General features: G+C 40.1%; 1 protein-coding gene across 2 annotated transcripts; it reads left to right on the top strand.

Moving 5' to 3' along the window:
• The first annotated feature begins 7105 nt into the window (after nt 1-7105).
• On the top strand, nt 7106-14747 carry LOC116699470 (cysteine/serine-rich nuclear protein 1). 2 transcript variants are annotated; one of them, XM_032532070.1, is made up of 5 exons: nt 7106-7341; nt 9851-10056; nt 11680-11942; nt 12026-12328; nt 13205-14747. In XM_032532070.1, exons 2-5 carry the CDS (start codon nt 9879-9881, stop codon nt 14195-14197), a joined length of 1737 nt encoding a protein of 578 aa, XP_032387961.1. In that variant the 5' UTR covers nt 7106-7341; nt 9851-9878; the 3' UTR covers nt 14198-14747. The 2 variants fall into 2 exon arrangements, with proteins under 2 accessions (XP_032387961.1, XP_032387960.1); XM_032532069.1 differs by having other exon boundaries at nt 11677-11942.
• The last annotated feature ends 412 nt before the right edge of the window (nt 14748-15159 follow it).

Genomic DNA, 15159 nt, shown 5'->3' with positions numbered 1-15159 from the left:
TAGCGTTGTTAGGCTACTTAACCATAAATGATGAAAGGACTGTGTGTAATACATGTGATAATTATCACTGGCAGCAGTTTTCTACCGCTCTAAAGAGCTTTTTAGCCCTTTTAGCTCATTGTTATGGTTTTCCATTCTGAAATATTACTGTTTTGATTCACTCTCCCCACTCTCGTTAGTGTTCCAGACACATCAGGCAACGGTTTTCAATGAAAAAGTACTAAAACCCCACTTCATCCTACCTGCACACCATCAGAGTGAGTGACTAGCTGGTGAACTTAGTGGAGCATTAGGAGTTAAAGAGTACGAATGGCAACAGGAGGTTGTTCAATAATCGCAGGGTTAGGATTTAGAAGCGTCCTTGAGCAAGACACTGAACCCCAAATTGCAGATGGTCAGGGCTGCACTTTGCATGGTAGCTCGCCACCATTGATGTGTGGGGGTGTGTGTGAATGAGAAATAATTTACCAATTAAATAACCAGCTACTTCCCTAACTTGGTGGAGAGGTAAAAGGAGAGTGAACATTTGTACTTGTGACTTAGACATTTGTCAGGTGGACAGAAACACAACTCCAAATGAGCTGCTGTTGCTCCGGACCTGGATGTGTACATAAATGTAATACTAATTTATAAATATTAATTTTGCCAACAGATCATGTCAAACTAAAAGTTTTTCTGCCTCATGTTTCCCATGCCCCCAAGTGCCCAAGAAATCAGTTAATGCAGGTGTAATTATTTTGCTTACTATGCTGTGGAGGATGTTTGTTAGTGCTTTGCATTCTTTGATTAGATTAGATTAGATTCAACTTTATTGTCATTCCACATGTACAGGTACAAGGCAACGAAATGCAGTTTAGGTCTAACCAGAAGTGCAATAGCAGTAAATGCAGGATATATACAATGGTTTCATAAGTGCATAAGTGAATAAATATGGAAATGAATACTATTATAAACAGAATTTTACAGATGGGTTTGTCCTGTGAATATAAAATATAGATAACAAGTATTGTGAGCAAGATTTACATACTACTGTACTGGATATGTACTGAATATAATATACAAGTGTACATTACTATAAGTAGAAATTTCACAGATGTGTACAATGAACATAATATACTAATGGTTTACAGAGTTTACAGGTGAATATGTACTATGAATATATATACAGGAGGCTATTATTATAGACAGAATTTTTACAGATAGACATAAGTTAGGCTAAAATGAGCAGTATAACAATGATTTAGGGTAGTACAAATAAAGTTTGGGCAGAAGATATCCGAATTAAAGTGCAGTGGAAAGTAATTGCATATAACACTTAAAGTATGGGATTGCGGATGTATATGTAAACAATTGGTACTGTAAACAAACAGTCAGCAGTGCAAATTGAAATGTAAGTAGTGCAAAAAGGTAAGTAGTGCAAAAAGATGCAGATATAAACAGTTGTTACTACAGTAACAGTCAGCAGTGGCCTGGAGGCCTGTAGTCATTTTTTACTGTGGTTGCATTTCACATTAAAGTTGAAATTGTTATTATTTAGCATCGTAAATAATATTTCTTTCATCTGACCACATGACTTTTCATGAGCATTGACACTGTTGACCTCCAGTGGAGAAAATGGTTCATTTATTCCTTCATGGAGAAAAACAAACCGCAGATGGTTTTTGGCCTTAATTTCATTTGCCAGCCAAGAGATGGAGCCAGAGCAACATGCCTGCCTCCATCTATAACAACTGTGGTTAAAGGGCATCATTGCTTGCTTGTTGAAAGAACATCGTTTGTATCAACAGTTAAACAGGTGAGTGCACATGTCTACATGGCAGCTATTTGCAATAACTAAGGATTGTTGGGCTGCCTTTGTTCACAAACTAATGCACCTATAAAGTCACAATGCATCTTAATGCTTTCAAGTATCCAGATTTGTATTGTTATACATACACACACTTGCAGAGAAGCAGTCACTGGCAATATAAACCTTGGATGTCTTGACAATGTTCATGAAATATTTACATAAAGAAAATTACGCAATTAAAACATAAATAATCTAAGACATACAATAGTGTGTAAATCTAAATCTAAAATAAAATAAGTAGTGGTGGACGGTTATTGGGAAATGAAGAAACTGAATGTAAACAGGATATGTAGTAAATGTATATGCATAATGAGAAGCAATTCATGTATACTATATATATATATATATATATATATATATATATACAGCTAGAGAGAGAAAGAGAGAGAGTAAATATGTAAATGTAAATAAAATAAAATGTGTTGTAAAATAGTACTTGAATACCTGACAAGTAACAGTGGGAGACAAGTCCGAAGCCCACCCTGTGTTTAACAGTTGTGTTGTCAGTCTTTAATGCATGTGTTTTGCCAGCTGCAATGGAAGAAAAGAGAGGCAATCAGTGAGTGATTGAGCATGTAGGGGAGGGAGGGAGAGGGTAGTCAGACAGTCTCCCCCACACAGCTCAGTACTGGTGCAAACAGCTGAGAACAGAGCAGGTCTCCTTCATCCTGCTGCTGCTGCTGCTGTGTTCCTGCAAAAGCCTCACATGGAGCCACATGTGACAGCCAACACCAACAGCAGAGTACACTGTGCAGGAACTCAGAGAGTACAGGAGCCCCCACTGCAGCAGTGGCAAGATGAGAACTGGAACACTTTGACTGCACATGCACACAACTTGTGATTGGGAACGCGTAATAGAAACAACAGAGAAAAGTAAAGGGAAACCCGTCTTTGCTACATTCCTTCAGGGAAAACGCCTTTTGGGTCCACATTGCATCACACAGGCCAGTTTGTAAGTTTGTAAGAAAGGTCACCACAGCTCTCTGGTTAATGTTGACAAGAGGCTCATTGTTGGAGGAAGAATGTCAAACCCAATCACACAGCTGCTTGGCTGCTACAAGCTCATGCTGCTCACATGCATCAAGATAAGATCACTGCTGTTGGAAGTTGTAGTTTTGTAACCTACTTTGCACACTGGGCTGCAGCTTGCTTTACTGTTAAAGCGTTAATGCATGGATGTTGTTATGTAGGGATGCAATGACCAAAATGCCCTTTTTAAGAAAAACAATATGCTGTAAATAAAGATTCTGTTGATGAAATCACTTATCTACTGTTTTGCAAAGCATTGCAAAGCATAGATCTTGCTCATAAACATATTTAAATCTACATGTTGCACAGAGAGCACCCTTGACTCCCGGATGTTGTAGCCAGAGTGATGGAGATACACTATCAGCACTGGACCGGCCCCGGGATTATGCAGACGTTCACTTGGCTCAAGTCCAGCGCCTGCCATTAGGGTGTCACAGGAAGTTCTCTGGTGTCACCCCTGAATTGATACCACAGCACAGACAAAAAGACGGGAGTTGACGCATCACTTTTGGTGTCCCTGTTGTGAAATTTTACCCAAAGTCTTTATTTGATTTCCTGAGTGCCAAAAGTGAACTTGGAGTCTCTTTTATAAAGGTTTGAGTTTAAAGGCTCTAAATACAGAAGTTTCCCAAAATGCAAGAATGAAACTGAAAATGAGCATAACATGGGACCTTTAAAATTTGAACCTCATTGAAGTCTTTTAACATATTTAAATCTATAAAACTGATGTAACTGCTTCAGACATGAATACCAACACAAAAATGAGAATAAGTCAGAATAAGAGGATTATGTATAAAACCAAGAACACCACTGACGTGAATAGTGATAACAATAATGACTGCAAAAATGTTGACAAGTTGATGGTGATAGCAGTCATGCTGCTGCTGCTGCTGCTGCTGCTGCTGATGATGATGATGAAGACACACATAATGATTCACTGCTTTACCATGCTCTAAAATAGAAACGTCTGGGCCACGTTTGCCCTTGTGACCATGGTGACCACTGTCAAAACATGACATCAGAGGCTATGTATAAAGGAGCCAACTCATGTGTAGGTGACATTTCCACGAGAGGAGCCGTCAACAATTCTGAAAGACAGAGAGAGGAAACGTGGGAGTATATGTTTCTGAGGAAGTGAATCATGTTCATTTTCTTTTGTTATTGCCTCCATGAGCTGGAGTTATTTCACTTAGTGTCTACCTACCTATCCACCTACCTATGTATCTATGTATCTATCTATCTATCTATCTATCTATCTATAGATCTGTTGTCAAGGAAGTATTTTTAGAAAACAAAACAATCTCCTGGCAGCATGTGGCTCCATTTGGCACCTCACATCACAACCTGACTGGAGCAATAACACACAATCTGACACTACCTGATACTTCCTGTTATGCCCAGGACAACGGAGAGTGGTCTTCACTGTGAAAGAGGAGCAAATCAAAGCAGGAATTGGGGCACAGTTTCACATGCCTGAAGCTTTTTCAAACTCTATCAGTATATTGCTGTATGTGGGCCATCGCTGGCACAGCTTGACTGAAAAAAACGGGGCCATAAGAGCCAGTGGCAGCAACCTGAGAGACTGCCAGAATGGAGGTTTACTATAAGTTATGTAACATAGACAGAAAGCACAGTAAGAGTTTACTCTCCCTGTCCTCTGTGATTCAAGATAGGATCACCTGTCATGCATAGGATATTATATTGAAAGCACTTGTAGAATAATGTACATACCTTGACTTCATTGCTATTTGCATGACATGTTTATGAAATTATTTAGATTTTTTTTTGTGAATCAGCTTAGGGAACATTGGTTAGTTTAACTTTTATGGCTGTATTGCTGTAACAAGTGAATAAATACAACAAATTGAATGAGTGAATTGTGCTAAACTAGAAATGACCATTGTTGTGCAACTTACTGTAAAACATTAATTTGTTCCATTACTCATCTCCTTCTCTGTTAGTGCTTCACTAGTGTGATCTTGGAAAATCTCCTGACACACTGAAGCATATGACAAAGTCACAAAAGGAACAGAAAACTCCTACAGTATGGCACGAGTGTATTTTAGCCAGGCAGTGTGTGTGACTATAAGTAGTTACGTAGCATTGCGCAGCACTTTGATCGTGTGCTATATGTCACATAGTATCTCACACTGGAAGTTGCAAAATCTACTGCACATCATGTACTTTAGCAATACTTATACATTTATTAACAAACAGTCCCAGTCTGAGCATTAAATAATAGACAATTCTTGGTTATTTATGTGCTGTTTCACTTTACTAGTAATTTCCTCCTCTCTTGCAGCCCTGTCTCTCACGGTGTTTACTCCCCACGCAGGTCAGTGGAAAAGACTCACACACATACACTAGAGTGATCCCAGCCAAAGTGGGTCACACTCTCATAACACACTTCCACAGAATACTGAGGACAGAACAAGCAGTCCTTCCTCTGGGCAGAGTGTTCAGACCAACAGGTAGTAGTTTTTCGTCAAACTGAAACATGGATGTGTGTCAACATGGGGTCAAAGCTCAAGAGTATTTTGGACTTGTATGACTTTCTGTTCATCCGTCTGTCCATCTGCTAATCTGTCGCTCTGTTTGTCTCTTTGAGCTTTATTTTCCTCCCAGTCGGGAACACAGAGTAGCCTATGATTATCTTTAAAAGAAGGGACAGTGGAATGTTAATCCAGTCGCTTTGCTTTTTCTCCTTCAGTATTATTCCAAAGAACACTAACTTAACAGTTTGAATAGTTCACAAGGAGCATGTGCATGTTTTCACGTGGACACAAAGACAAATTTCAGTTTCTATCTAATGCCATCTGTGCCAAATAGAATATAACAGGAAATCAGGGAGGAGGATTTTTCCATGATTACAAGAAGCAGAGGCTTCACAACCAATTCCATAACCCTGCCCATCTACAGCTTCTGTACACTTCAGGGAGTTACCTGTTTAGGAGTGGCTGACTTAAATCACCATCTCAGAAGAATGCCTGTGAGTCATGTTACAGAAATGTAAGATGAATACCGTGCTGCATGTGTCACCTTTAATACAGTCCTGATCACCATTTTTACATGAGGTTTAAAGGCAATTTACATAGATACAAAACGACCAGACAGTCTGTTGAGGAAATGAAAAGCCATAAGGATTCCAATCTTATCAAAAACTCAATGCATGTTTTCTTAATGTAACCACGTAACAATAATGTTTAAATGTAAATACCACTGAATTTGACAAAAAAAAATATATAGTTCGTTAAATTCTCCAAGAGGGGAAAATGTAAATGCAGGTCAAAGTGAAAGATTTAAATTATATGAATTCAATTGTGTTTAACAATTGAATACCAATTTGGTATTTAGTTGCTTAGAAACTTAAAGAGATAGCAGCCTGTCTTTGCTTCCATACAGTCGCTGTCACAAACGATGCACGTTATAAAATATAGAGAGGGTAAATGAAAGGAAGGAAGAGAAATACAAAATATTACAGCCTCCAAAATTAAGTTGAATAAACAACTCTGACAGTCTTAACAAAAGCTGAATAATATGAGCCTCACCTAGCCTATTCTTCTGCAGGGTATTCACATTATTTTGTCCACCCTCGATTTACTGAACATCTTTTGTTTTATTGGATCAAATAAGGAAATGCACCAAGTAAAATGCTGCTACAATCCAAATGAGTCAACATGTCTAACTCGTTCATAAGGTTGGGTGATTGCCTTCTGATAATCACCAGCTGGAGGTTTATAAGTTATTTATTTGCCAGCACACATCACTGGTTGTAACAGTGTGGACTGTGAACACAACAGTGGGCATCAGTGACGAGCGTCTCCTGCCTCTGCTTGTGTCACCGTCTGCGTCAAGACAGTCAGGGAGCCACAGAGAGGACTTCTGGAAAGCGAGAGGATGCATGCTCCCGGTCACTTCCGGTTTCGTCGAGAAGGAGCGCTGATACCCGCTTACTGTTTAAATTAGCTAAGGTATAAAGTTAAAAATGACTTTCGTTAAGCTAGTGTGTATCACCTTTGGTTGTTTTGGTCTAAACGAGGTTCGACTGATTTGAGACGTTGTAGCAGTTGCAGTATTTAGCTAGGTTTATAGCCAGCCTTGTGTTGTGTTTGAATCAGTAAACAACGGTGTTACTGTTTCCTGGGGTGGAGTATCATGTGGCTTTTGGCTTATGATTGGCTTACTACGTACATCAATTAAGGAGTAGCTCGCTATCCTGACAGAAGTACGCATTTGTGACGTCTGAGAAAATTCCAGGGGTTGCAGTATCTTGCTATCACTATCTAAACGTCGTGTCTTTGGTTAGTCCCAGTCGTGTTCACCATAGGTTCAAACTGGGACTACAGTCTAGTTTCACAGACAGACAGAGTCTCACAATGCTCAGCTGGCTGGATGGCAGACGACACCTATAACTTCGTGTCAATTTCAGCCTTTTGGGTCGTTATGCTGCATTTTACTTTGTGGTGAGTAACTGAAGAAAAAAAAAAATCTCTGTTTTACTCCTATGGGGTTTCTAACAGTAATTACTGGTTTGTGACCATCTCGTTTTTTTATTTTTTAATATCACTTTGTATTATGTTTATAGAATGACGTAGCCCATAACGTTAATTCTGTGAAATTTCGGAACCGTTAACTGTTAATTCAACTGTTACATTAAGACTCAAACAGCTTACTAAAGTACTGTTTAAACAAACTTCCTATCATTACGACACGGACTCCGCTCTGTCTGCTGTCAGCTCTGAGGCAGCAGAGGAAGTTTGCTCTGGTTTGAATGGGACTGTGGCTGCTGGTGTTTCTGCTGTAAAGACAGGGGGAACAGTGTTGTCATTGTAGCTGACATGATCGCTGCGTGTCTCCGCAAGGGGTGAAGAGGTCGGCTGCCTAATGACTGTTATCATGCCAAACAGGAAACGACTCTTGCACTCCTCCAATGAAAACTCAGTATAACATGCCCGCAACATTCCTGTAGGGATTTAAAGTGCCTGAAAACACTAATGATAGTATTGTGAACGTATTATGCGTCGTGGTAGCCCCCCCAACCTCCACCCATAGTGTCACCATAAAATGCCCTGCACTTCAGTACAACTGAGTGTGGCACCCCCTATTCCTGTTTCTCAGGAACGCGCACGTGCACTACGTGCTTTTGCTGCTTTGGACCTTTAAACTATTGATGCGGTCTCAGAGGATACGTATGAACAGTCTCTCCACTCTGTCAGATATAAGATGTAATACATGTGACATAATTGGGACAAGAGGCAGCAATAATACTGCAATGCAGCATTAATTGGAAATACTGTCATTTTATTACAACCATGCAGATGTTTTTCAGCTGAGCCAAATCCTTTTACACCTAACTGCATGCAGCACAGGGCTCTGTTGTGTGAACATTGTAAGGGCACAAGACACCTCTTATTGTTGATGAATCAAGGAAGTTGCTCACTCCAAGTGTGTGTGTGTGGGGGGCGCAAAATCTATCTTTGGTCAAGACTGACAAGCTGAGCAATATTTGCAAGCCAAGCACAGTGATATATATATATATATATATATATATATATACACACACACACACACACACACACACACACACACACACAGCATCACTGGTTTACCTCTTACTACAATCGGAAGCGCCTTTGCTTGTTGACTGAGTGTGTGTTACTGTGTGTTGTTTACATGGTTTTCTCTGAACAGTAGCAATGCCACTGTTTTACCTGGTGTACTCTCTCATTAAGAAAAAGCACATGCTGTTCTGTTTTCAGCGGCTCTGTTTCCCTTCTCTCTGGGACTTGATGGGAGGTCAGTCTAATAAATCCTAGTCAGCTGCTTGTTTGGAGCAACGAAGAAGAGTACAAGTTTTAGAAGTGAATATTCTGTTCGCAATTGTGAATATTTTGTGGTTTTCTTAGATGTCCATGCTAATAAACAGAATACTTTTGGGTTTTATATTATTGCTCAGACCAAACAAGACATTTGAATGTGGCTTTATAGAGAAATTGTGATGTGCATTTTTTTGGTTGTATTTTCTAACATTTTATGGACCAAGCCGATTAATCAAGATATAAAAATAACTGTTTTTTGCTGCCCTAATTGAAACAATAGCAGTGTGCCATCCAATATGTCATAGGCTCCCATTGTGTCCAAAAATGACTTAACAGCTTCTACAGACATACTGCTAACTTAACTTGGCTAACTGATTATGTTGGACTAGACTAATAACAGCTTTTCTTTACTTTACTTTAACTTACTTAACTTTTTTTTCTTTAACTCAATATATTTGAACAGCCCTGTTAATGTTTGTAACCCTGAATAGACTCATGTTTTGACTTATTTTCCATGTTCACATCCATAAATAGCAGCTACTTGAACTACTACACCCCCCCCCCCCCCCCCCCCAGTCCTCAGCATGCAGCCACTGGATGGTTTGTTTCCACGTATTCTTCACAAAAAACTTGAGGAATCATTGGAATGTTAATTACTCTGCGGGGGAAAAGAAAGAGAGCTTCTTTTTTTGTGCTCAGCTGGTTTGCAAACGAAAGTACGATTGCAGTTCATAATTGTACACTTATTAAACATCAGTTTGTAAGATAATCACCAGATGTAATTAGCCTAAACAAACTCGTGCCCTGAAACCGGCTCGACCAGCAGCTCTAGACAGGAAGAACCTCTCATTCCTCCAGTTCAAAAGACGAATCATTTGACTGTGTACATTTGGTCACTCAAACAGAAAAGGAAACACATCATTGTTGCTTTGTTTGTGAATTGTTATTGGATTATTAATGTATTGATTTATATAACTTCTGGTCTCATGTTCCATGGTTAGGAATGTTTGCAACGAGTGCTGCTCTTTGGATGAAGCAACACAAAGAATGACTTTTTGTTTCTCTCTTAGGGTCTTGATCTATGCATTTAATAGTGTACCACAGTGTGATACATATTTAAACCAATGTGCCTTTTTTCTTTGTGTCCACACAGAGTGTATATCAACCACCACCGCCAAACAATGAGAGGCACCCTGAAGAGAAAGTTTGCAGAGGTGGATGACAATCCCTGCTACTCCTCCTCTCCTCCGTCCTCCCTCTCCTCCCCTGCCTCTTCCGGATGGGAGTCTGATGGGGAGAGCGGCCCCTCTGACAACCAGGATTTCCCAACTCACAGTCCTTCACCCACCCGTTTACCCAGTAAGTCTCCAAACCAATGACTACTGTTTTTTTTTCCTACTTTCAAATAATGCAAACCTCCTTATCTGGGTTTATTTTTCCCATCAGTGTTTTATAGGAGTGTCTCTTATCAGCCTGCAGCAGCCCCGATATGAAAATGCTAAGCTTAGGGCTGTTCTACATAATGCACAGTGAAAATGACTCGCCTCCGGACTGTCCGGTTGGGTAGAAGATCATTTGCCTGAGCAGTAGGATGTTGTGGAATCAATTTGAATGCAAGATCCCTTTAAACAAGTTATATCTAATGTCTTATTGAGATATCACAAAGTGGCAAAATACTCTGCAAAATGATCTCTGTTGTTGTCAAAAACCTTATGTATAACAGTTTTAGGCTTGTTATCATGTAACCAAGTCACAATTGAGTCCCAGTGCCCCAGTGTGGAACTTTTTATACACACAGAGCAGCTAAGAAGAGCTTAGTCAGCTGGTCTCAGTTGTTTATTGACTTTTGGAGCTAGAGTTCAGCTCCAGTTATTTGTAAAGGTTAGACAGTTTGTTGAAACCAAACAGTAAACTATTGAGGACTAAACTATCAGAAAGAGTCTATTCTGGTAAACCTCCAAGGAACAGCAGTTAGACCCTGGTTTACTTGTTTTCTCTCTTTACTGGTGATCTGTCCATTGCTGCTATACACCCTTTGCTTGGTATTTCCCCTTAACATGTACAGTACATTACAATACTAAACTACTGACCCAGGCCACTGCATTGAAGCACCTGTAGTGTGTCACCTAGTGGCCACTCAGAGATCTACAGAAGAAAAGCCTGCATCAAAGTTTAGGTTCCATTTTTATCAAGTGTCCAGGAATTTTTTCTAGGATTTATGCTGAAAGTTAAATTAGGACTACAAACACCCTCTCAGAGTAGGACTTTATGAAGCTTCCTACACTGACTTTTTGCAAAGAGATGGAATACATCTAGGAGAGAGTGTGACATCAATGTTTTACAACATTTAGAAAGTAGAAATTACCATAACCTATTGTACTTTTTCTCATAGTTTGGTAAAATATCATTGACAAATCATGTCAATATCACTTCTGTTACATCATTGGGTCTTTAAAAATAAACAACAACAATACGAAATATCTCTCATATATTAAAGCCCCATTATAATTTGAAATTAATACATAAAATATTAAAACCTAATATTAGATTTCACTTATTCAATCACATTGAGCCTTGGCATTTGGCCTGAAGAGAGGGTCCTTTATCATCATTAAGCAGGTGATATCCAGGGGAACATGATTGCCATCAAATAAAAGTTTTAGTTCACTCTCATTAAGGGCTCTTTAAATTACATAAAAATTATTGGGTTTTGTTAAAACATCATGTTTTATTTATGCTTATTGTCATTAAGCCCTTTCTGCCATCTCTTGGGTTGCGTTTACTCCTAGTCCTAAAAAACAAGACCAAAAATGCATCACTCCATGTTTGATTGATTTTCTACTCTTGATGATTAGGGGCCTAGACAGACATGTTCATGTTTCACAAAATGTTGTTATGATAGCAACAGGTGCTCACTTCAGAACTAGACCTGACGGTGTCTCACTTTTTTTCGATGTCTTTGTCTTTTTCTAACACAAGCAGTTCGGTCCATCCTGAAAAGGCCCAAGCTTGGAGGTGCACAGAACAACGTGTGCTTTGACCAAGTGATGGTGTTCAGTTTCCCACGCTGCCAAGGCTTCACCAGTGTGCCCAGTCGTGGAGGTGCCACCCTGGGCATGATGCAGAGGCACAGCACCTTTCAAAAATACACAGTGGCAGAGCATGCACTGGAGCGACGCAACAGACGCAGAGAGAGGCTCAGAGAAAGACGGAGAAAAGAAAAACTCGAGGCATTGAAATACAAAGTGAGTGCATTCCATTTCTACATTAGTTTGCATTGCTCGTCTACACTGCAGACTTCTTACTTTGTATGTTGTGCTGATTCCAGTTGATCACCAGTGGGGCCATTGACCAGAAAGAAGCACACAGGCTTACGGTGGATCAGACCCCAGATGAAGACAATGACATCCACATTAGTGATGCTGAGCTTGAGGATGGAGGTTTCCTTCAGCCGTACTCCTCCAAACAGCGGCAGGCTCTCCTCCAGGCAGCGGGGGTGAAGCGCATAGACAGGGAGGAGAAGAGGCAGCTTCATGCCCTGCGTATCTCCAGGGAGGCCTGTGGATGTGACTGCCAAGGTTTTTGTGAGCCAGAGACCTGCGCATGCAGTCTGGCAGGAATCAAGTGTCAGGTACGACACTTAACATAAACAAACACTAATTCAACCTCTAACAGCATAAGGGCTAATTCGAAATTTGGTCACGATGAGTTTGCACTATTGCCATATGAATGCGTTTCATGTTTTATTTTTGCATCTGAAATGTGGACAACTTTGCTTGTAAAATTCTAGTTTGAGCTGATGAAGCATCTCATTTGGGTCTGTCAAAAGTGTGTTGAAGCCATTTCACTATTTACTTTTAGTTAACCATTTTAACCATTTCCATTACTTTTAGTGAAAGAGATATTTTAATGATTTACTGTAAATCAGCTCGGTGTCACAACAGTGTGGGCAGATGAATGGTGAGGGGCTTCCCTCAGGGGGCCACAGCGCACGGAGCTCCCAGCTGAGCAGAGCAGCGGTCTGCCGAGATCCACCGGATAAAATGCATCATTCAGTGGATCTCTGGGCTTCGTGCACTTCAGAGGGAAGCCACACATCATTCATCTAAACATACTGTCGACACAAAGATGACACAGAGCTGGATTCAATGCGGCAAAGTATCCCTTTTAACGTTAACTATTCCAACCATTTATCCATTACATTTAGCTAACTGTCAATTAGCCAAAACCGACATTCCTATCATATAATAAAAAATTTCTCAATTGATTTTCACGAAAATACATCTTGTAATAATTTGTCAATCATTATTTTTTTAACAAAATAAGTAAAGTCTAATAATGTAATTAATTACTATTATTAGTATTTTATTAGATTTTTGCAGAAAACACATTTTACTTGCACTTGTTTCTCAGTGATTGTTAACTTCAGATCTTGATGTCACTACTCTGTAGTGTATTTAAGAACCCACAGCGCTGATTTTCTTTTTCTGCTGTCTTTTACACACAGGAGGACCGCATCAATTTCCCATGTGGCTGCACCAAGGATGGCTGTGGAAACATTCAGGGACGCATCGAGTTCAACTCCAGACGTGTGCAGACTCATTATTTCCACACCATTATGAAACTCGAACTGGAGAGGCGACTGCAAGATGAAACACTTGACCAAAAGGACCAGACTGGACTTCCAGATGACCTTCAACAGTATGTGGACCAGGAAGAGGCCCATCCGGTGGAGAGTGCACAGGACAAGAGCTGCCCCTTTGGGTTCCCCATGGAGGAAGATGGTCTTCCTCTCACCATGCCTGCCACACCTTCCTTTCATTTCACCCCAGAGCGGTTGGTAGTGGAGGAGAACAGCTGCAGCAGCGACTTGACAGAATCCTGTTGCTCCTCCTCTGACTCTGATGCAGGAGGATGCCCAAACGGGAGTCAGAATCTCCCTGATGTTAACGAAGGGTTGTCACGTGCCCTCAACATCTGTGACTCTGAAAATGATAACTACTCTACGTGCAGCCAACGGAGGCACATAGGAGAACCACTAATGCAGCACAGCAGCAACTCTGCCACGTACAGCACACCTACTGACAGTATGGGGCCACTTGCAGCCAACACATTCACAGACAATATGAGCAGGACCTCACTGACAGATTACCTCGATGAGAATGCAAACCAAGCTAGAGATTTCTTTGACAATGACTCTCTTGAGGGCTTCCCCAACACTCCCTCCCCCACTGTGGACTATTCTTCCGGCAGGTACATGGACCTGAGTCTGTCCTCTGACTCTGACATTGAGTTCTTCGACAGTGACTACACCTCTGGACCTCTGCACAGTTCTTTCAAAGTACACAGACACCCAGACAGCTTTTGCCACCTCCAGCTGTTCAGCTCTGTTAATTTGCCACAGTACGAGTCGAGCGCCTATCTACTAGAGTCTCTGATCGGCCTGACAGAGCCAGGCCCAGAGCAGGGTGATGAAGTCAGCAACACCCAGCTTTTATAGGAAGGCATTCTAGTGAAATAACAAGCAACAGTTTACGATAATTAAATGTATAAAGCACTTCTTTTATGTTTTTGTAAGAATGTTTCAACGTACAAAGAATGATTGATAAAATATTTTTTTCTATCTGAATATGTTTTATATTGGCTAAAAATAATTTTGCCTTTATTTCAGAGAAACCCCACTTGAGTAATTAATATATTATTATGCAGCATTATTGTTTATTGCAAGTTAAGTTGTTTAAAGTAAAAGCTTATTTATTACAAAGGTCATAAAGGTAGAGGCAATAATTTGAAAAAGTATTGCCCCAGTTTTCAACAGAAATATGCATATTTCCAGGTAGCTTGTCATGGTATAAGTAGGATAATCCACATTGGCACATGCAGTAATGAAAAAATAACACTCCTCCATTTCAACCTAGAAGTTGTGACTTATTTTCTACTGCCTGGCTGATGGTGGATTATCCCGTATATGCTTAACTATATGTTTAAAATATTTCCTTCTTGGAGAAATACAATTAAACCTTTGCATTAATTTATTCATGGATTTCAAATGTGTTTAATGAGTCGTATTTGTCTATTCATACATGTAAAGAAAACAAAAACTGGACAAGCATCAAGTTATAGAAGCAATAATAATAATGACAGACATTGATTTAATGACGTACAACTGTCGTTTATGATTCTTCTATTGCAAAGCTGAAAAGTTAAAGTTTTCCTTTGACTGCTGTTATCACACACTAAAATTAATAATTGATTTAGTACAATCTCACCTATCTAACTCAGTCCAATGGTTGCAAATTGCTACAAAAGACCGTAATGGCCTTAAAATGGCATGTTAAAGTGTCTGAGCGTCTAGTGGCGTAATGTTGCAATAAGCCCCTGTGTACGTTACTGGGACGGGCCCACAGGACGGGCCCTACTGCATGCTAGTTACTGAGAGCTCCATATGTTTGTGTGTGTGTG

Source organism: Etheostoma spectabile, chromosome 12 (assembly GCF_008692095.1).
Source record: "Etheostoma spectabile isolate EspeVRDwgs_2016 chromosome 12, UIUC_Espe_1.0, whole genome shotgun sequence".
Lineage (NCBI taxonomy): Eukaryota > Metazoa > Chordata > Actinopteri > Perciformes > Percidae > Etheostoma > Etheostoma spectabile.
Note: the sequence above shows the minus strand (reverse complement) of the source record. Positions and strands in the feature narration are given on the sequence as shown.

Bases quoted from the DNA above. Each gene is read 5' to 3' on its own strand.
- LOC116699470 (XM_032532069.1), top strand. From the start codon at position 9,879: ATGAGAGGCACCCTGAAGAGAAAGTTTGCAGAGGTGGATGACAATCCC. The intron at 10,057-11,676 runs GTAAGTCTCCAA...TTCTAACACAAG, and splicing joins TTCACCCACCCGTTTACCCA to CAGTTCGGTCCATCCTGAAA. The intron at 11,943-12,025 runs GTGAGTGCATTC...TGCTGATTCCAG, and splicing joins TCGAGGCATTGAAATACAAA to TTGATCACCAGTGGGGCCAT.